This window comes from Protopterus annectens, chromosome 6.part1 (assembly GCF_019279795.1).
Source record: "Protopterus annectens isolate FY-2018-M chromosome 6.part1, PAN1.0, whole genome shotgun sequence".
Classification (NCBI taxonomy): Eukaryota; Metazoa; Chordata; order Ceratodontiformes; family Protopteridae; genus Protopterus; species Protopterus annectens.
Genome location: NC_056738.1, coordinates 280759391 through 280780982, shown reverse-complemented (window position 1 = coordinate 280780982; position 21592 = coordinate 280759391). Strand labels below are relative to the sequence as shown.

The 21592-nt window shown below is 37.5% G+C and overlaps 1 protein-coding gene across 2 annotated transcripts in view; it reads left to right on the top strand.

The window, feature by feature from the left end:
• ERBB4 (erb-b2 receptor tyrosine kinase 4) overlaps positions 1-21592 on the top strand; it is a 4056904-nt gene that overhangs the window by 3884354 nt on the left and 150958 nt on the right. For both annotated transcript variants that reach the window (XM_044075709.1, XM_044075708.1), the window contains exon 24: positions 11536-11633. In XM_044075709.1, the coding sequence (XP_043931644.1) occupies positions 11536-11633 (98 nt within the window). The remainder of the gene's footprint in view (positions 1-11535; positions 11634-21592) is intronic.

Sequence of the window (21592 nt, the reverse complement as noted above, 5' to 3'; positions counted from 1 at the left end):
TTGATTACTGAGAATATCAGTTTTTCTACAATATGTCTTTATAAAATCAGCACAGTTTATTTGTTGCAATTTTATTTCACTACTGTTCATCACTGTAACTTGCTAATTTTATGAATAAATGCTTTTTCTTATCCTCAGCCTTTTGTTGATTGCAGTTAAAATAAATAAAGTATAAACTGACAGTCTGTTAAATTTGCCACCTGAAAATTATAGTTTGTCATGTCAATTACTTCCTGTTTCTACTGAATATGTTTTAGAAATTGTAAAGAAACATCAGTTTATACTATATTCTGCAGACTTATTCATATTTTAAATTAAAGATTAGACATGGAACAACTGCTTGTGTTTTCAGGCCTTTTTTGGTCCATATATTTTTTGCTACTTTTTTTGCACTGTTACACTTAGATAGTCAATCTCCAGTATTAATGCATCTTTGTATACAATTTATAGTACATTTTATCAATCTCCAGTATTAATGAATCTTTGTATATAATTTATAGTACATTTTATCAATCTCTAGTATTAATGCATCTTTGTATATAATTTGTAGTACATTTTTAAAGTGTGTTGTAAAAGGATTATCAACTTTTAATATTTTGCTGTATATTTATACCAACAATTCCTACTTTTGGCTGTTTCTGTGAACAGCAGGAAACATTTTTAAAGCTTCAATCTTTATTACAAATGTATAAGAAACAATCCAAAACTACATAGTGCATTAAAAAAATTAGGGAGCAGAATAAATAAACACACACTCCTTATTTGACATATACCTATTTAAAATAAATTAACTAAATTAAACACTTATGTTTTTCATACCCAACTATTTAATTGAGCAGAACAGTTGTTTCTCATCTTATTATCTCTCCATCAATTATGTCTCATCTGTCCGAGGGGATTTTAAATAATTCATCCCAATAATTCCATTTATTAAGTGGTAGAACCTGAGCCTCAGGAGACGAAGGCAAATCTTCAGAAAATCTAATCTCACTCACAGTATATAATACCTGTGGTATACTGGGTGGGGAGGCCTTCTTCATGCTGTAGTAATAGCTTTCTCCCTGCTAGAAGTAATGTATGTAATAAAGAGTATACTTTAAAATACAATTGCTCTGTCAACCTATAACCCAGTAAAAATAAGATTTGATTTAGAGCTGGGTATAGGTTAATGCAGAGTTCTCTAATTTCCATCTAAAACTCCAGTAGTATAGGACATTGCCAAAAAATATGGGCCGAGTCCCAAGGGTCATCACTGCCACATCTACAACATAATTGTGTAACTCCTGGAAACTTAGAAGAATGCCTGGTTGGCATGTAGCAGTACTTAAACATTGGGAACCAAAAAAAAAAAAAGCGATAACACATGGATTGTGAGGCATAATGTGGCAACATAAGAATTTTTGACTAGGTAGAAGTAGGGATTTGGACCGCAAGACTAGTCATCCACATAATTCTATATTTATTTGTATAATCTAGCAGTCTATTAATAATTTATAACATTTTGAAATATATCCTTCAGACTTTTCATGTCCTTTTCTGACCCATGTTCACTACTGCACCCATAATGGCAAGTATTTTCCTTTGGTCTCTCCCATTTTTCTCTGTGCTAAATGTTTGATAACTGTTGTATAAGATATTTCTGACAAATTAGCTAACCCTAGATTCTGACAAGCCTAAATCCATGTAATATTATTTTTTCCTTTCTCTCAGTTGATCCCCAAAAAGTATATTGAGGTTGACGCAGTGTCCTATAATAAGGTGCACCCCAACATCTAGCTAATCTAACAGGACAGAGGTCCTCCACCCAAGTCTTGGTATTGATGAATTCAAAGCTGCATTGGACTCACACACACATCTTTCGGCTTTTCCCGGTTAGGAGTCGCCACAGCGGAACTCCGGTCTGCCATTGATTGGCAGTATATTTTTTACAGGTGCCGAGGTGCTAGCTTGATTCCCAACCTGCAACGAAGGCACGCCCATTCTACGCATGTCTTTCGAACGCCACTCGACCGTGGGGAGGGCATGCAGACTCCACACAGAAGGCGCTCCAGCCGAGAATCGAACAGGAGAACCTCTTGCTGGGAGGCAGCAAATGTTACCGCTGCACCACCGCGGCTTCAAATCTGCATTGGACTAATGTAGCAAATTACAAAGCTATATCTCCTGTAGACCTGTCCAAATGATGGGCTTACCCACTATGAGTTTCTTATAGAAAATCAGTTTACCCCATTTAGTCTTCAAGCATGTAGCTCCATTCTGCTGGACTGGATTAGTCAAATAGTCTATATTATAGCCTTAACTAGTTAACACACTGTATAGTTTGAAGTGAGGAAAAGATAGCCTTTGCAATTAATTAGCAGTGTTAACAAATCCCACCCTCTCCTTGGGTTTTTTCCATCCAACAGAAAGTTTGTGATTACACTTTTTAATGTAACAACAAACCCCCCTAGTTGAAGGAGCAGCAGGCCCTGAGATGCATACAAGATGAAGGATAGGATGAACCACATCACTCCCTGAATTCTCTGTGGAGGTCTAAAGTCATCCCTCTCTGATTTATACTGAACTGTTTCACTCTTAGCAGAACTGAATCATAAGTTGATTGTAATGTTATTTGCAGTGGAAGTACTGTTGACACTCCAAAATATTTAATTGTGCAGGGTTTATTCAAAGACAGTTATAATTTATTAAAAACCATGGAGTGGGGTTCATTTATTGTAACAATTTTTGTTTTTCCAGAATTAACCTTGTAACGCACTATTTCCCCAAAGGAAATGAACATCTGAAACACGTAAGGGAGATCTTGATTTGAGTTATTGACTGTTAGAAGAAAGCCATCAGCATACAATAATACTCTGTATTCCTTTCCATGGTACAAGCAACCAGTAATTATAAATTGCTTAAACTTGGCTGCCAGTTGCTCAATATAAAGATCAAACATCAAAGGAGAAAGGTGTCAACCCTGCCTGATGCCTCTTGTCAACTGAAATGCTTTAGATGATCTGGGTCCTAATTTAATCCTTGCAGGTGAGGAAGAATATAAAAAATATAATGTTTGTAAAAGAAAATGAATTGAGGAGACTTTATATGTTTCAATACCGTAAAAAGAAAAGATAGAAACCCTGCCAAAAGCCATTTTTAGCATCGTAGCTAGCTAGCACAATTGGGGATTTAGTGATGTTTGCACTCTCTGCCAGATTTGTGACCTCAGTTAAGTTGTCTGTTGTAGGGTGAACGGAAACAAAAACCTGTTTGGTCCTTATGAATTATAAAGGCCAGTGGAGGGGCCAGGCTGTGTATTCGTTAAGTATTCTGATAGCATACCTTTCAACCTCTTACAACAATAACTCTGGACAATGCAATAAATAATGCAAGAACAAAAGCCCAAAAATAGGAACAATTTCTGAAGGGTGTGAAGTCAGAAACTCAAGTGTCTGTCATTATTTTCTGACTTCAATCCTCAATGAGCTGGCAATAATTTGCCAGAAAAACAGCATTTTATGAGTAACAGACCAATAATATGAGGCAAAAATCTGGACAATTCAGAGCTATGGCTGGTAGTCAAGAAATTAATCATATCCCTCCCCTCAAATGCTCCATTTGTACAATGTTTCCACTAAATAGTGGATTCTGTGGTTTCCTTTGTCACCTTAACATCATTACAGTTAACAAACTAATTTTAGATCAGAGCATTTGAACTTCTTATTTATTTGCAAGCTGAAGTTATCATGTTTTCCTAGCCAGAGGTTGCTGGTGAAAATGTGTTCATATAATATAAAGTTTCCTAGCCCATCTCATTCCTTTGGCTTTGCATTAACTTGACTTTGTTGTTCTTCTGAAAAGCAAAACTTCAGTCTTAATTTGTTTGGAGTATCCTTCACTATGTGGTTCAGATATGAGATTGTTCTGTTTGATGAAATATTATTTCCATACAATAGCATATTTATATATTCCCAAATTAATGGTCACATTCATTAGTTATAGATATCCCACTAGATGTACTAGGTTAATCTTGACTGGCAGAATGTATTCAATGTCCTGTAGTAGGGTAACCTTGATTGGCAGAGAGCATTCATTGCTCCACAATATGGTAATTTTCATTGGCAAGAGGTTGCTGGTGAAAATTTGTTCAAATAATGTAAAGTTTCTTAGCCCGTCACATTTGTTTGGCTCAGTGTCCTGTAATAGGGTAACCTTGAAAAGCAGAGCACAGCCATTACTCTGTAAAATGGTAACCTTGTTTGGGAAAATATATTCATTATCCTATAACTGGATAATCTTGAAGGGACGAGTGCATTCTTTGCTCTGTAATACGGTAAACTTGGTTTGCAGAATGGAATCTGTGTTGTGTAATACAGTAATCATTTTCAGCCAAGAGGCTATGCTCTGCAGTATGCATCTTTCCAAAATACATTTTAAAGTAACTGTTGTATGTCCTTTAGATTAATACAGCAGTCACTGAAGATTATTTAACAAGTGCTATTGTAAAGTTATCTGCCACCACTCTGTCACATCATGTTGCTTTACCTTCAGATCAGTTTATTCTTTTACTCTTTATGATCATTTTATTACGGCATATAGAGCTATAAACAGGTAGTTCTAAACTGAACACCACAATATTAAAAAGAATACATTTATCAGCACTAAATGATGGCAGAATCTATAGGGAGCTTTCCTTTTTAGAAACAGGATTAAACATACTTAATCAATGGGAGTTGCAAAATCTTGGCTGAATGCTAAAGCCCAAATATCACAGCCAAAAAAGAAAGTCATTCAAGGTTTGAATATCTTGATGTATGGCCATTGAACAGGTAGATGAGTTATTCTACCTTTAGCAAAGATTGTAACCACTGCAGCCTCACAGAATGTGATGGGCACTAAACCAGCAGTGTTTCTATGGAAATTCCATAGCCCTAGATCATTAGTTGCCTGTAGTTGGAGTATTAGATTATATTACTTCTCTACCTACTAATGTGCCAAGCTTCATCCTTATGTTTGATGCCATAACATCTTAATGCAAAGTTATGTCATGAACGTCGTAGCAGGGTGTAATACATTCTGGAACAATTAATAAACACGCATTGTAGAAAACAACTCAGTAGCTTTAACATAAGTAATGCCTAAACCCAGATAATAAAAGCCTAAAACTGGAAGACATGTGGTGTTAGGCTGGCATTTCACCAACACTGGACACAGACTTTCACCACAAAAATGTAAACGTCCTCCCCTCTTACTGGCTGCTTCATTGCATGTACTATTATTTCTGCACAAAAGTTAACAGTATTACATATTTACCTTTTGGTCACTTAAAATAATCTGTTGTGCTTGTTCAATGGATAAAGGACATAGCAGGAACCTGGGTCTCAGCTTTTCCCTGTGATGCAGCAATACCTCTGTACTTCCATTGTAAATGAACACTAACCCTGCAGAACTGAAATGTAGTGGTTACTTATTAGCATTCCTTACATCGGAATTAAGACTTTCTCGGTAATGCATAAAAAATGTGAAGTAATTTAAATACAGAAGAATGCAACAGAATAAAAAGTGCAACTTTAATAAAATTAACTATACAAGTCTTCTATAAATCTTAAAGGTAGAGAACTATGGCATAAATGTTGAAACCGCTGATGACGCAGGATATCACCAGCTTGAAAAAAAAAATTCAACTAATTCTATTGAAATAATATCATCTTTTATTAATGCTAAAATTAAAGTTTACATAGTTTTCCAATTTTGGTGGAGAAAAGTTTGCATAAAATTTATATGAAAAGAAATGTTATTTCAAAATACAAAAAATACTAAGTAGCCTGGAAGAAAACATTAAACAAAATAACAAAAAATCTAAAGGCATAAGTGTGATGGCAAAATCTAATTTTTCATACCAGATGGACTTAATATCAACATGTCTCAACAAAGAAATTATTATTCACACAAGAGAGATGTCCAATTCTTTTAACTCTGAATTCTCAGAATCGGTGAATACAGCTTCATATGATGCCCCAATACCTTCATCAGTATCCACTGACTCAGCATTCTGCCCTACAATATCTTATGAGTTGCTGATTAACTCATTAAAAAGGCGAGATTCTACAAAAGCATGGGTTCTGAAAATATTCCATAAATAACTCAAAAAAGAATTCCAATGAGAATATGCCACATACTACACAAAATACTTAACATATTTCTGATGCATTCTGATTGTTGGAAGAAGTGCATAATCACCTTAATTCACAAAAAAGGGTAACAAATGGAACGAATTATTGTCCAAGCAATCTGACTTCTTTGTTCTGCAAATGATATGAGGGATGCTTACTGAAACTTGTATCTGTATAAATACAATCCCTACTTAATTAACCAGATTAGCAAATGGCTATCTGGTTGGACTCAGTGTATTTCTTTTCAAGGCACTCTGTCTGAATATTTGCCTGTAGTGTCAGGTGTACCCAGGGCTCCATTCTGCAGCCTTTTCTGTTAAACCTTATATTTTCTAATAGCCCAGTTAACAGATATTATTGGTATGCCAAGTACATGAATGACTATAAACCAGGTGTCGTATCACTTCAGAAGAAGCTAGAATAAACTGTAATAAAACCTTATAATTATATTCTGATTGGGCAAAAGTAGTTGGCCTTTAGTTTATTCTTACTAAATGTAAGGAATAGTACTTTGGCAAACATCAAATTAAAAAAAATCATTGTGACATTAGATAAACAAACTCTTGAATATGTATCTTCTTACAAAGATCTAGAAAATCATATATCCTCAGACTTCTCACTCAATAGACATGTAAATATCATTAGAAAGTATGCTCTAAATCAGGACTGTTGTTTGAATCTATAAATACGAGGGATTGGGCAAGTCTTGTTGCTTTATATACCACTTACATCTGACCAGTTCTGAAATATAACAACACATTTTGTATTTTCACTATGAAACAGAATTGAGTCTGTTCAGAGACAGTTTACTATATCAGTTCTGTCTATCTGGGATTTGTGCTACAAAGGAAAGGTTCAAAAAATTAACTTTATTTACCCTACATTACAGACACCTTTAGGACAAAGCAATTTCTGCATATAAAGTGTATAAAGATAAAATGTCACAATCTGTATTTAATCTTTATTTATCATTTAACCCCAAAATATATAAATATAAGGATAGTAAATCTGTTAATTGTAATAAGATGTCAAAGGAATAATTTTCTAACCCAAATAATCCCTAGAATATGGAACAAAATGCCAAGATACATATGAATAGTGGGAAACTTCAATTAATTTAAGGGAAACTTGGACATGTGGCTGGGAGAGAGTGTCTGATGTCACTTTTAAGGCTTCAGTGTTCCTCGATGGACCCTAGGCGTGAACATTGTGCACTAAAAGTATGAAATATAAGAAAGACAGTATACCCAAAATGCATTTGACAAAAGAAAGCCCAATAGGGAAAGGGAAAATAACTTTGGAAGTGTGTCATTAGCAAAGAAGACAACAAATTATTTAGGACAGCAAGGGTGCTGAAGCATTTGTACAAGATTTTGGTAAAGAATGTAAGTACTGAGTCTGACACCTTTATACTTCCTTCCACAAACTATGCGGCAGATTATTTTTGGCTTCAATGCATCTTTCAACTTTCACCTTGTGACAACAGAAGACATTCTCTAGATATGTGACATTCCCAAATATAGGATGACAGACTGTTATGTAAAACATCAAAGATTCCTCACAGTATATGACACACTCCCACTATTCTACTTATTAAAGTACCTGGGACCTTCCCAAGCCTATGGAAGATATCCCCCATTGCTCCATCCCTCAGAACAGATGTTGAGTCATTCATACAATCATTCTTACCAATGTCTAAAGTTTTGATGAATGCATTGCTTAAGCAACTAAAAAAATATGTGTAAGATTATAAACTTATTTGCATGCAATGGTATGGCTTTAGACTAAGACGTATCACAATAGGTTTTTTACTGTCTCTGACTACAAACCATCAGCAAAAATGGAAGAGAGCTAGGATTAGAGTCATTTGGATTACTTGAAAAAAAGGCATTTGACCCAGTATGTCACTAAAGATGACTAAAAAGACTGTACTTTTATGGATTAAACCAAAATACAGTTCAGTGATTCTTAATGCACTAATTAGAAAGATGGTCGTTTGGGTAGCCATCTCTTATGAGTATCTTTTCAAACAGGTGTGTCACAGTGCTCAGTCCTCCAACACTGCTCTTCACAATTTTCAAGTCTTGATAAGGATCATTGCCGTTATTGTATCAAATATGAGCATGTTTTATATAAATGATATGGTCATATTGCTACTTGGTCACTCATAACCGATCAGGAAAACACTTTCACCTGGTCTGCTGCAGTTGTATTCTTTGTTCATAGAACTGGTACAAAGCATTAGTTTCAGGATAACTCAATATGTGTGACTTGCTGTATCTCAAAAACATACCAGAAAACTAGACCATTTAACCTCCAAATGGTGGCTGCATTAAACATCTAAAATCATTCCCATATCTTGGTTCCTGGATAAACCTAACCTTATCATTTTACATACACTTGGCTCATTAATATAAGCTGCACCATTTCAAGACAGGCTCCAACTATACCTTTGAAAGAAATAATATATTTATACATTATGCACAATCAGTATGTGTTTTAATTTTTTTCACCCAAAACTCTATTCATTGCTTTAATGTAATGATATGAATTCACATGGAGAATAATCCTCAGATAACAAACATTGATAACTTTGGGGGAAGACATACTATATAGTATTAAAAAAACATTTATAATATACCCACCTAAAACAAGAACTGAGCACTGAAAATGGCAAACAAATTTCTGTATCAAACATGCCAGTAAGAATATGCTCTGGATAACAATGAGAACAGAGCCGATCCAAAAACATATTCCTATTGAAATGTTGAGGCTCATGATACCAAACCCTGAAATGCAAATAAAAAGACTGACAATGCAGAACAGGGAATGCCAAACATTGTTTTTTTTCTGTTAAAGTTATTTTTTTGCAGGAGGCAAGGGCTCCAGCCCCCTATGCTTATGTATACCAACTCTGAAATTGCTATACCTTGAAGAAAAAGGAGTGTTCAAAAGCACAGCAGTCAGACTTGGAATGTGTAAATCCGTATTTTCCATTATTCAGTCTTGGTATTCCAGGACTTGCAGTAACAAGTCTCTACATTTTAAATGGTTACCTCCAAAAACATATAATCAGCACTGTATTAATAGAAAAAGAAGTACAAATAAAATCTGTTGCTAAGGATTTTTTTAAATAATGACCCAGATTCATAGAAGATTTGTGCATTGTACAGTATAAATTAGGATAGGGTAGGTATCATCAAATACTGAGTATGGCTGATAATAAGACACAGTTTGAGAGGCCTTACAAGGGGCAAAATAGCACAGTATGGAGTGCAAGCTAATCAGTGCTTAATGACTTGGGAATGAGGAAGATTTTACAAGTCATTCACACAATATCTGTAAATGATGGTACTCAAAATGGCAGACTAATCCAGATTTATAAAATTAAAGTATTGCACTACAGCACATACCCATTTTTACACAGATACACATAGTGTACATGGGGAGAGGGATGTTGCTTTCCCGCGGCATGTGCTATCAACCACCACAGTAGCCATTGCCAGCAGTGTCACACATTGTGGCTGTCCACACCAACAAAGAAAGTATAGACAGAACTTAACATACCACCAGTCCACAGATTATATTGACAGGGACATGTTAATGTACCATTTCAAATTCAGTTACCTACAAGCCGAATCAAGGGGAACACATGGTATACCAGTTATTGTATTCAACACACTGCTTTACATTTAAATTACATTTACATTTTCTGTGTTCTGTAGTACAATAGCAGTTTTGTAGATCCTATTGGGTAAGAACTGCTCAAACAAATATTTGGAGAAAGATCCATTTCATTTACCATGCTTAAAAAAACTGTGTTTAAAGTTACATATCTATCACATTCACATTTTGATATTTTAAAACTTAGTAATGTAGCTAGGGTGGGGCGAAGGGGCAGATATCCCAAGAAAAAGGTTTTAAGGGGTGTAATCAGAAGAAACAGATAGATTGTTAATGTAACACTGTTATTCTGTGCTGGTATAGAAATTAATTCCAGTACTGCTTTTCTGCAGTACTAGAGCACTTTAGCACTTTGTGTGTGGTATACGTTGTAGCAAGTCATTTGCTACAAATATAGAAAGTGACTTGCTACAGTTTTAAGAGCAGAAGTTCTGTTTTCTTCTCTTCAGCTGAATTGTGGGGCAGGATGCAGAAACAGGACTTGTCTGGCACCTGAGTTTTAGGAGCACCAGTCAGATTGTGGACCTTTTTTTGCCCAACAGTTGAGGAGGAGGGATGCTAGATTGGGAGTGGCACTGGGAGCTAAATAAGACAACTACACCTTTGTTAGATTGTTTTAAAGCTAATAGTCATTCAGCCAAGAATTTCTATGAATTTGCATTTACTGATTTAGTTTCTAAATGCAAGTTTTTAGTTTGATCATAACTGTAATCTGCCCAGACTTTTGTGTGCCTTTATACCAATGGGGTAATAGTTACTAAGAATTGTTATAAAAGGATGGGAAAAATTATAGGAAGTTAACACACAAACCTGCAATCACTCTCTAACTGCAAAGTACACGGACATTTTTTTGTGTCCTCTCTACCTCTTACGAATGAAAACTGAATTAAAAGTAGGTTTATGGATGCTTTTCATAGTCCCAAGATTACTAAGCAGAAGTTGTACAAGTATTATGCCTGGACTACTTTGTTAGCTGCACAAAGGTATTTATTCAGTTGGATAGACAACTCCATGAGGAAAGGTGAAGATGAAGATTAGAACCAGGACTGAAAGTTTTCTTTCTTTCTTTTTTCTTTCTAGAGTCTTTGAATTCAATGTATTTACTAGTTCTTGGAAAGATCAATTAAAACTGTGCAAGAAAGTGCACAACTGCCAGTAGAAAGCCTTGTGCAGAGGTCAAACACAATAACATGACACTAATCATTAGAAAGCCTTGTGCAGAGGTCAAACACAATAACATGACACTAATCATTAGCAACTCCAAGGTCTTAAAAAGCCTGACTGATGGAACGCTCAGCTCAGTGTTCTTGGTAATTTACATTTATAACGCACTTTGCTATGCTGTTTCTGTTCTCCATCCATCTAAATCATGCAACGTAGAAGCTGTGTTTAATTTTAGAAAATTGTGTATGGCAGGGCACAGCATAAGAAGTATTGAGGATATGACCCTAGCTGTGATCATTCTTTGCTTTTAAACAGCTGAACTAAAGCACACAGCTAAAACAAAAGAGCAAGTTGTAGATACAGGTTATGATGACATTTCAAGTTCGTGTCATTCACAGTAGCTTTTTAAATTTACTGCTCATCTCAGCAGTACACTGCAACCATAAAGACCTATGACATAATTGTTAGAAGAAGTAATTTAATGATGCTTCACGTGGGCTGAACACTTTTATTGTTCACTTCTTTGTGTTGGCAGGCTGGATGATTGATGCTGATAGCAGGCCCAAATTCAAAGAACTAGCTGCAGAGTTTTGCAGAATGGCGAGAGATCCACAGAGATACCTTGTTATACAGGTAAGCTACTGGCCGTAAATGAAGATGGCATGAGATTACTGCACGCAGGATAATACTTCATATATGTAATTTGAGTGGCATAGACCCACATCAGTGGTGATATAAGCAGGTTTACCTTTTACATTTATGGAAGACATATGTGCAATATTGCCAGGTAACAAAAGTATTGCCAAAGAGAAATTTGCTGATGAGTTATACTGCACATTTTTAAGTGGCCATGAATATCTAAGGAGCTATAGGCTGTATAAATATCATTATAGTGCTAATATGTGCAAAGTTCTGAAAATGTTCACTGTTTAAATCAGAATGTTTTGAATCTCATTAAATACTTGTGTAAACGTTGATATTCCTGATGGAAGTATGAATGGTACAGATGTGCATTCTTATTTCCTGATATTAAATGGGATAATTTTAATGTGCACAAAGGTTTATGACACAAACTAATACTTTTTTTGCACTGACAAGCAGTTCCTAGCATTTTATAGTTGGACTTCACCAGCTTGTGTTTCTTTCACTCTCTGTCTCTCTCCTTGCTAGCTTGTCCAAGGGATTATAAGTATCTCAAAATCACTGATGTGTTTTTATTTGTTAAATGCAACTCAAAAGATTTAAGAACTTTGTGAAAAAGATGTATGCCCTTAGCTTACAAGTGTCGTGTTTGTTATGCAATCCTTTTGCTAGTTTTGGTTCTTGCTAATATCTTCTACTTATTTTATGTTTGTAATGTTAGTTTACATAGCATTATGTGCTCTCAATTCCTTTTAATTGTCTTGTTCACCTATACATTAATTGATTAGATGACCCACAATGCTGTCTTAGACTTTCTGATTTCCTCTGTGCCTGTTTTTATAGGCTACATCTGTATATAGCTTTACATTTTAAATATTCCTGCTTCTTTTGAAAAGCTCCCTAAATTTTAAACAGGATAAACCTTCACATGTATGTTAAGAATCAACATAAAACCCTAGAATTTCTGGTATAATAAGCAAATCTTCCAGAAATTCTGGGGTTTCTTCCAGAAATCTTCCAGAAACCCTAGAATTTCTGGAAGATTTGCTTATTATACCTTTCCAAGAAATGGCCACCACCCCATCTCCTTTCTTTAAATGTGATCATGTCTATGCTAGACGACTGTGTAACCATCTCTTAAAGCATTGTTGCTCCATAGCCTTTCCTGTGGCTGTTTGCTTTTTTTATTTCCTTTCTTAATAGCAGTACCACGTACAGCATTAATTATGTCGCACATCCATTCCTTGAACATGTTTATCTATCCAGAAACTGACATGATGAATATCAATGTTGCACAGCATCACATGTCTGCATATTCCACATTAACTTAAGTAACACAGCTCTACTGATGTTACAGCCCACAATTCTGTTTCTAATTGTAGAATGTGTTATCCTTTAATCTGAATAGTCTTATGTTCTTGTATATCCCTAAACCTGCAAGCATATCTGTGTTCATATTATTTTTTTCTTTGGTGAAATATCCCCCCCATTCTGGCTGTTGCTCTGTACAATTAATTTAAAAAGTCTATTTTGTAATGGCTATACTTTTGTCAGAAATGGCACCTCTATCTGTGTGCATAGTTGATGTATGTTCTGTCTATGTATATGCCCACTTCTTCAGAACTGCATCATTACCCTTGTGGAAACATTTCATCGTTCTGTAGGTTTAGTTGTGTAGAATCTATGACAAATCTTAACATGACAGTGGGGTTCACTATGTACCGGTACTCTGCAATTTCTGCGTTTGTGTAGTGAAATCCATAAATGTTACCGCTGCAGTTGTACATTGTATGAAATGTCAGGATTCCAGTTTGGAGCCAGTCGAGTGTTAGCAGGATGATGGCTATATATACACAATAATGTCCAACAGACTGGACATTATAGAGAAATAACAAACTGCCCTAGCATGACAACATGGGGAAAGATTTTTACTTCCCTGGAAGGCCCGTTATGTCCTCATAATATCCAACTTGAGGTAGGGGTACTACTACACTTAGAAAAATGATCTCTGACTTTGCTTTTTGCTGATTGTCATTGCATTTTAAGAATGTTTTGTTTGTTTCTTGTGGGGTTTATCATCAGATCATAGCAGAATATCAGGCTAACAACCCCAATGCATCTTTTTAAACCTACCAAAAACAGTAATGGAACTGCAAGAAAACACGGCTAAAACACATCAAATATTTACTGGAAAAACAAGAAGTTAAAAAACAAAAGATATATTAAAACTGGTCATGTTAAAAGATGGTTAGTGCTTTCACATACCATGTGTATGTTTTATCAGACCTAACAAATTCTGTTACAAAGTATCTTTAAAAATGCATTCAAATGTCTTAGCCATATTTTCATGCAGTTCTGTTATTGTTTTTGATTCGTTTGGAATGCTGCTCAGTTTGCTGCGTCTGTTACTATTTACATTTTATCGGTCTTTTTAAACCTAGCCATGTTTCCCAGAAATGTTAAAAAGGTACTGGCCCCTTAGGTTTTGTTGAGGGGATATATAAACTTTGGCATGCTTAGTTGTCCATTTACAAGCTTCCTCTCTCTAAACAGAGTAATGGGTGACAGACCACAGATGAAGTTCATGGTTCCGCCTCAGCTGATCCAAGTTTCACTTGAATAAGTGCAGGGATGAACTGTGATTCACATGGATGGGAAGGGATATCCTATACGGCACATATATGCCCCTGTCCCTCCAACATATCCTGTTTATGTTGTAGGTGAGTTTTATGTCCCTAGATTGGATGTTTCTGATGCTATTTATTTTGTGAAAATGCAACATGACCATTAAGGCTGGATCAAAGGATGCTTTGTAGGGCAGAAATAGGTTACCTCCCAGAAGCCCATAAGAGAGTGAGTAGAAGGATAGGGCTTTGAGTCTGCATAGAATTTGTTTTCTAAACCATGTATCTCTTTGGGAGGCACTCCTGTGGAAGTTCCAATTTTTGCATATGCCTAGTCGGACATATGCCAAAAGGGGCATTATACTCAGTAACTGGTCTTATGAGGGCAGCATACAATAGAGCAATGACATCTTTGGACCTGAATGCAATACCCCGGCTTATAAGTTGTGCAACACAGACTGATTTTCTTACTGCTGTAGACACGTGATGTTTAAAGGCTTAGTTGCTATCTACATGTGTTCCCAAATCTCCGATTACAGGATCTATTAATTGATTAGTAATTTGCAGGGGTGGCTGTTTAACAGAAATATATTATTATGTACTTCTTGGCACTGAGTTTAATATCATGCCTCCAACACCAGATATTAGTCTGTTTCAGGCCTACAACTAATTTGCAATAATCTGTAAACTTGGTCAGCCAAAGGTCTTTGATGTTAGCCTTTACTTCAGAGAATTAGATGCTAAAGCACTGAGCACTGATGCACTCCATTAGTGACCAGCCTCTTTAATGAGTTAGGTTCCCCTATCCTAATGTCTTGGGTCGTGTCTGTGAGCCATTTGGCTGACTAGTAGATGACATAAAGTTTAATAATTTGGTGAGCTTGTTTATAATGCCTGAGTAGGGTATTGTGTCCAATGCTTTGGCAAGATCAAGGTGGGCAGTGTGTAACATCTTGCCCTCATCCATTGCTTTGGTGACCTACTCAAAGAAGTCCAGCAGATTGAGTAGTCATGACTCGCACTTCATAAACCCAAACTGAGTTGAATTTAGTGTCTGTAGGTTCCTCATGTGGATAGTTACATAAGAGTTAAACAGTAGCAGTTTTATACAGTCATATAAAGATACCAGTACAGAATTATAAGATTATATGCATACTTGGAATACATACAGACATACTTAAACTTAACATTGTAGTTTTCTTGTTAGAACTTAGACATTTTTAGTGGTACAAGGCTGAAAAAGGTATATCCCTGTTACTCAATCTAATTGCCTAAACCGACAGCAGTCAGTGACCTATAATACTTTAAAATCCTACTAATACATTAAAATGTGTCGTTCATATTTTATGTTGCAAGAAATGTTGGTTGTTAGATGATACATCCATCTTAAACAATACAGAAGTAGCAGTAACTTAATATGCAGCATAACCTTTATTATAGACCATTAGTACTTCAGAAAGAAAAAACACAGTAAGCTGATGATTTTTACTTGCTAACCACACAGGCACTTTACATAGGCATCACATAGAACTGCAACTTGCAAATTTAAAGACAGGACCACATATATGAAACAATGATCAGTGTATGCTTTTTTTATTATCACATAATATCCAATTCAAAACACAAAGAAAAGTAAGCAAAATATAGGAATAACCATGAAGAAAGTAAAACAAACGTTAAAAATAAAATCTATAAACTACTAAGTTATAAACAGAAAAAAATCCTAACCAAAATTATTGCAGTAAATAAAAATATGAATACTTAAACTGTGTTAAAATCATTGCTTTTACAAAACATTATACACTATATAAAAGGAATGGCAACCAACCTTAGTCTTGATCAGCACTTAGGTTAAATGGCAGATCATTGCAGAAATGCAATCGAACATCCTACTTGGCTACCGTTAAATACATAGATCTCAGGACACTGAAAATAACAGAATAATCACATTGTCTGCATATGGTATGTTGTCAGCAAAAAAGTGCCACTACACAGCAATAATCAACAGCACAGAGCAAATATATACATTATTCTAGTAAAACAGAGTCCACCAGCAAATTCATATACATTTCTTTAATAAAACAAAATTTGTAAAGCAAAAGTCAAAGTCCTCTACCAGTTGGAATTCATTGAATGGCAAAAATCATGTCCTGTTATCATGATCATATTATCAAATGAGTACACGGCTCCACAAAAACAAAAATAGAAAATAAAAACTTTCAATGGCGGTTTTAGGGATCTGAATTTTGCACACTGACTTTCAAAGTAATCATAACACCAACAAGCTGTTTTGAGGTGCTGGCTGCAAATGGCTTTTTAAACTACAGAAGCGTAGGATCTCTGGTGCCACTTTGCTGTCTGTTAGGATTTCACTTTTTACTTTTAAAATTTGGTGTTTTACATTTCATATTCACTAGTTGATACATCTTAAACTGTCAAAGTGTAGGACATTCTACATTTATGCAATGATCTGATGGCTGACCTCTCATGACTCAGCTGGAAGTTAGGAAGCTAAAAGGAGCATTTTTTTCTCTGTGTACAGTTTGGCTTTCCAGAATGGATGTTCTAGGTGGGTAATGAACATTGCATGAAAAATAATGAACTCTTTGGTGGAGAAGAGAGGAGAGGTGACACTCCACCTGTAAATGTTGGCCTCACACCACCAATGAGAGGTCCATTGTTTCCCTATGATGCATACATTATTAGGTATTGTTTTTTAACTATCACATCCATTTATCAGAGAATTAAAACGGCAATTGTAGTTTTTTTTAAAAGTGTTTATTTACCAAGCCCTCAGATAATCCATGTGCATACATGAAAGCTATGAGTCATGAAATGTGTTAGTTAATACAGTATTATAAGATATTTTATCACTCAAGAAGAACCCTCATATTCCATTTATACTTCTTTTCTGTGCTTTTAATTGTTTCCCATTAAGTTCAAAGGGATGAGATAGTTCCATTGGTTGTCTGCTTTCCAGCTCCAATGTACATTTTAATATAAACAGATAAACCTTTTGGTATTATTCTAGTACTAGAGTGTTGGTTAAGGCAGGACTGTTACTTCAATAGTTAATCATTATTCTCGGTTAGTTTAATGTTATTTAGCTTATAGGTTCATAGATTCATACTAGGCTATCTGCCCGAGGGCATCTATAAGCCTAGCCAGAATGTGTTGGCTTTCGCCGCCCCCTTAGATTAGTTCCCTGTGCCTCAGTGCAGCAGAGCCATTATTTCCCAGTGCCTCTGTCCAGCAGAGTCACTGCAGTGATCCCTGGGGTAAATTTTCTGTTTCCCATCCACTCGTCAAGGTTTTTCTTGAAGAGTGTTAGTGAGGGGCTCTGCCTAATGTAGATTGGAATCCTGTTCCAAAGCATGGGGAGTCTCTGGGACAGGAATCTATCCTTCCAGAACATCCTATTTATCATCGTGGTGAGGTTTAGATCCCTAAAGCGTGTGGCTCTCAGGGATTTTGTTTTTTTAGGTGGAGCATGTCCATCAATTCTGGGTTGGACGTGGCCTTGTATGTCAGCCAGAGATCACCTGTGAGTAAGTGGTATGCAACCGAGTACAGCTGGAGTTTCTTCAGTCGGGCTGCATAGGGCATATGTTTGAGGCCAGTAATCCTCTTGCTGAGGTACTTCTGTGGTCTTTCCAGCTGTTGCAGGTGTCTTGTAAGGTATATCCCAAATGGGAAGTTGTACTCTATGATAGGTCTGATGAGTGATGAGTAGAGGGGCACAATAACCTCTTTTGTTCTAGATGTGAACCCTTTTGTGATTAGGTGGGCCACATAGAAGGATTTTCTAACCACCTTGGCAATATGATTATCAAAGGAGATATTACTATCTACTTGGGTCCCCAGATCCCTTATTACATTTTCTGTATTTAGGGGACTACCACGTGTGTGGTAGTTCGTGGGTACTTAGTTTTTTCCAAAGGGGATGACTATGCACTTTTTGGCATTTAGCTTGAGGCCATGATTTTGACACTAGGTATCCATCTCAGTGAGACCCTTCTGTAGGATGTCTGTATCAGCTGGAGAGTCAATTATGGCCCCCAGTTTGCAGTCATCTGCGAGTTTGGTCAGCTATAGTGCTCCTGTGCTTGCCTGTACCTCTGAGAAGTATATACCGAACAGGAGGGGTCCCAGGACTGAACCCTGGGGCAATGCCACTTGTAACTGGTTTAGAGTCGGACCTAGAGCCTACAACTCTCACTGTGTGGGTTCTATCTGTGAGCCAATTGGCAACCCATCTCATGATGTAGGGGTTTATGTTCAGGCTGGTGAGCTTGTCTATAAAACCAGAATGGGGAATGGTGTTGAAAGCCTTTGCGAGGTCTAGTTAGGCCTGTGTGGGCTTCCTTACCCTTGTCTAAAGCCTTGGTAACTGTCTCAAAGAAGTACACCAGGTTTAGAAGGCATGATTTGCCCTTAACAAAGCCAAACTGGGTAGGGTCCAATGTTTGAAGGTTCCCAATGTCTCTGTTAATGAATTCCATGATGATGCGCTCTATAGCCTTGCAGACCAGGCTAGTCAGGCTTATAGGGCGATAGTTCCCGGGGTCCGTTGTGGCTCCACCTTTGTGGAGCGGGATAACTGTTGCTGTGCTCCACTCTATGAGTATGTAGCCTGTAGAGAGGCTGAGTTTGAACAGTGTGTTTAGGTGAGGGGTTAGTTCATTTTGGAGCTCGTGTAAGACACAGCCTGGGACACCGTCTGGTCCCATTGAAGCTGTATTTTTGGCTTTGGATAGGGCTGTTTTAACCTGTGTGTCAGTGATTGCCGGGGCACTACATTCTTCTGGTATGGTTATGAGGCCTTTAGGGGGAGAGAGGTGGGTGAAGTTTGCACTAAACCTGTCTGTCAGAATGTTGACAATATCAGTTGGTTCAGTGTATTTTGTGCCATTCTGCACTAACCCAGAGCAGATCTGAGAGTTTCCACATAGGTTCTTGACATAGCTAAAGAACGCTTTGTGGTTATCTTTGGAGTCCTTGGCAATTTTTCTTTCGAAGCTAGCCTTGGATGATTTTATGAGGGATCGTAGTTTCTTGCTGATACTAATCGGGGATGTCTTTCCTTCTTGGGATTTTACTCTTTTCTGCACAAGTTTCCTCCTTCTGTTGTGTAGCTTGTTTATGGCAGGGCTCCACCAGACTGGTCTTGGTTTTGCTTGGGATAGCACGATCCATGCATTCTTGCAAGTGCTGATAGAGTGCCTTTGTAAGGGATTCAGTAGCTTGGACAGCATTGTCCTTTAGCATGGGGGCTGTGAACCTTTCCACCTCGGTCTTAAGTAACGTGAAGTTTGCTTTTGAAAAGTTTTTCACGGTGGTTTCCTTGATTGGGGGTGGGGGTGGAATGTGGATAACCAGAGTGATTAGTCTATGGTCTGATCTAACCAGCAAGGGTTTGACCTCCGGTGTAGAACACCGGTCGCCCATGTTGGTGATGACCAGGTCCAATATGTTGTCATCTCTGGTGGGGGTGTTGACCAGTTGATCCAGGTCATTCGAGTTTATAAATTCTAGGAAACGTTGGGCAAGGGAGTTAGTACTTGAGTAGTTCTCCCAGTTAATGTTTGGGTAATTGAAATCACCCAATATTAGAGCATTTGGTAGGACCTTTATATTTTCCAGTGTCTCCAGAAACACATAATGGGGGTCCTGGGTCATGGTGGGTGATCTGTAGCAAGCTGCAATTTGAATTGCAGTTTTGCCCATTGTTAGTTGCACATGGATGATCTCTGAGGCATTGTGCTGTGCCACTAACCTGGAGGTGTGGGTATCCTTGATGAATATGAATACACCCCCACCTGTTGTGTTTCGGTCTGGGTTCTGTGGCCGAAAAGTATGGTATGAGTTATAGCCTGGTAGTGCTGGGGTGCTCTCTGGAGCCTTAAACCAGTTTTCTGTTACTGCACAGATATCGATGTTCTCCATACTGAGGAGTGCCTCGAGTGCATGCATTTTGAGGTTTAGACTTCTGGCGTTGAGTAGCATTACCCTCAGTTTTTGGTTACTTGTGCTATTTACAGTGGTGGATTTGTCTTTTGAGCCTTGTCTAAAAAAGGCACTATGGGGGCGGCAAAAGCCTTGGCCAGTATTCAAAAGCCTAAGGGTGACAGGTGCAAGCCATCTCTTGTGAAGCAATGTGGCTTATCGAGCATGTCATCCCAGGTGGACAGATACTGGATCCCCTTTGAATGACACCAGAAACTTAGCCAATTGTTGAAATTGATTATTTTTTCTTTATACTGTGGCATCATTCTTGGTGAGGGCCCACGGTGGTGGTGCTGCGGTAGCATTGTCGCCTGACAGTAAGATGCTGTCTGGTTCGATTCTCAGCTAGAGCATCTTCTGCGTAGAGACATGCGTGAATGGGCGTACCTTCGTTGAAGATTGTGCATCAGGGCTGGTAACTCGGCACATAAAAATCAACTACCAATCATTAGCGGACCAGAGTTCCGCTGTGGCGACCCCTAACCGGGAAAAGCTGAAAGACACAACAACAACAACATCATTCTTGGTGAGGGCAGGATGCTACTCAGGGTCATGGTCATACCGGCCTGGGCTACATGATCAGAGAGTTCTTCCATGTCTCTTTTCATGTAGTCCAGGGAGGTACATCTCAGGTCATTCACACCAACATTGACAATGACAGAGTCGTATCTGTACTTGTTCTGGAGTGACCTGAGTCCTTGTGTTATGTGGCGGATCCTGGCACCTGACAGGCAGCTAACTGTAACCTTCTCCTTGTCCAGCCTAGTTAGTGGGACATCAGTGTGCCTGACTATAGAGTTGCCTATTACTAGTGTGTTCGGTATGTTATTTTGCCTTAAGGACTGTGATTGCGTGGCACACTGATTATGTGAAGTATGTGTTTCATGGTATGTGATGGGGTGTGGAGGTTGCAAGGGTGTCTGCATTGCAGATCTCTGTTGCTTTTGTAGATTTTTATTTAGAGCCTCCGAGTATGTTTTTGTGTATTTATGTGTGTTACTTGCCTGTGTTGATTTAGTGGGTCTATGTGAGACTGGTGGTGTGTTGCAAGTATTTTCCTTCTCCTCTTGACTGTCAGTTCCAGTCTTGGGTTGAGAGAGCTTTGCCTCCAGTTTGGCTGTATAATTGCATCTCTCGCATATATTAGTGTTTGGTGGTAGGAGGAGAGGGTTGTCTGTGTACATGAGGCAGTTGTAACATTGCCTCAAAATGCCCAGATTCACCAGTTGGACTGGAGAGTACACCTGAAACTGCCATTTGGACATGCCTGAATAGATAAAGTGAGCTGTTCTTTTATAGTTTCATTGGTAGGTCTGCTTT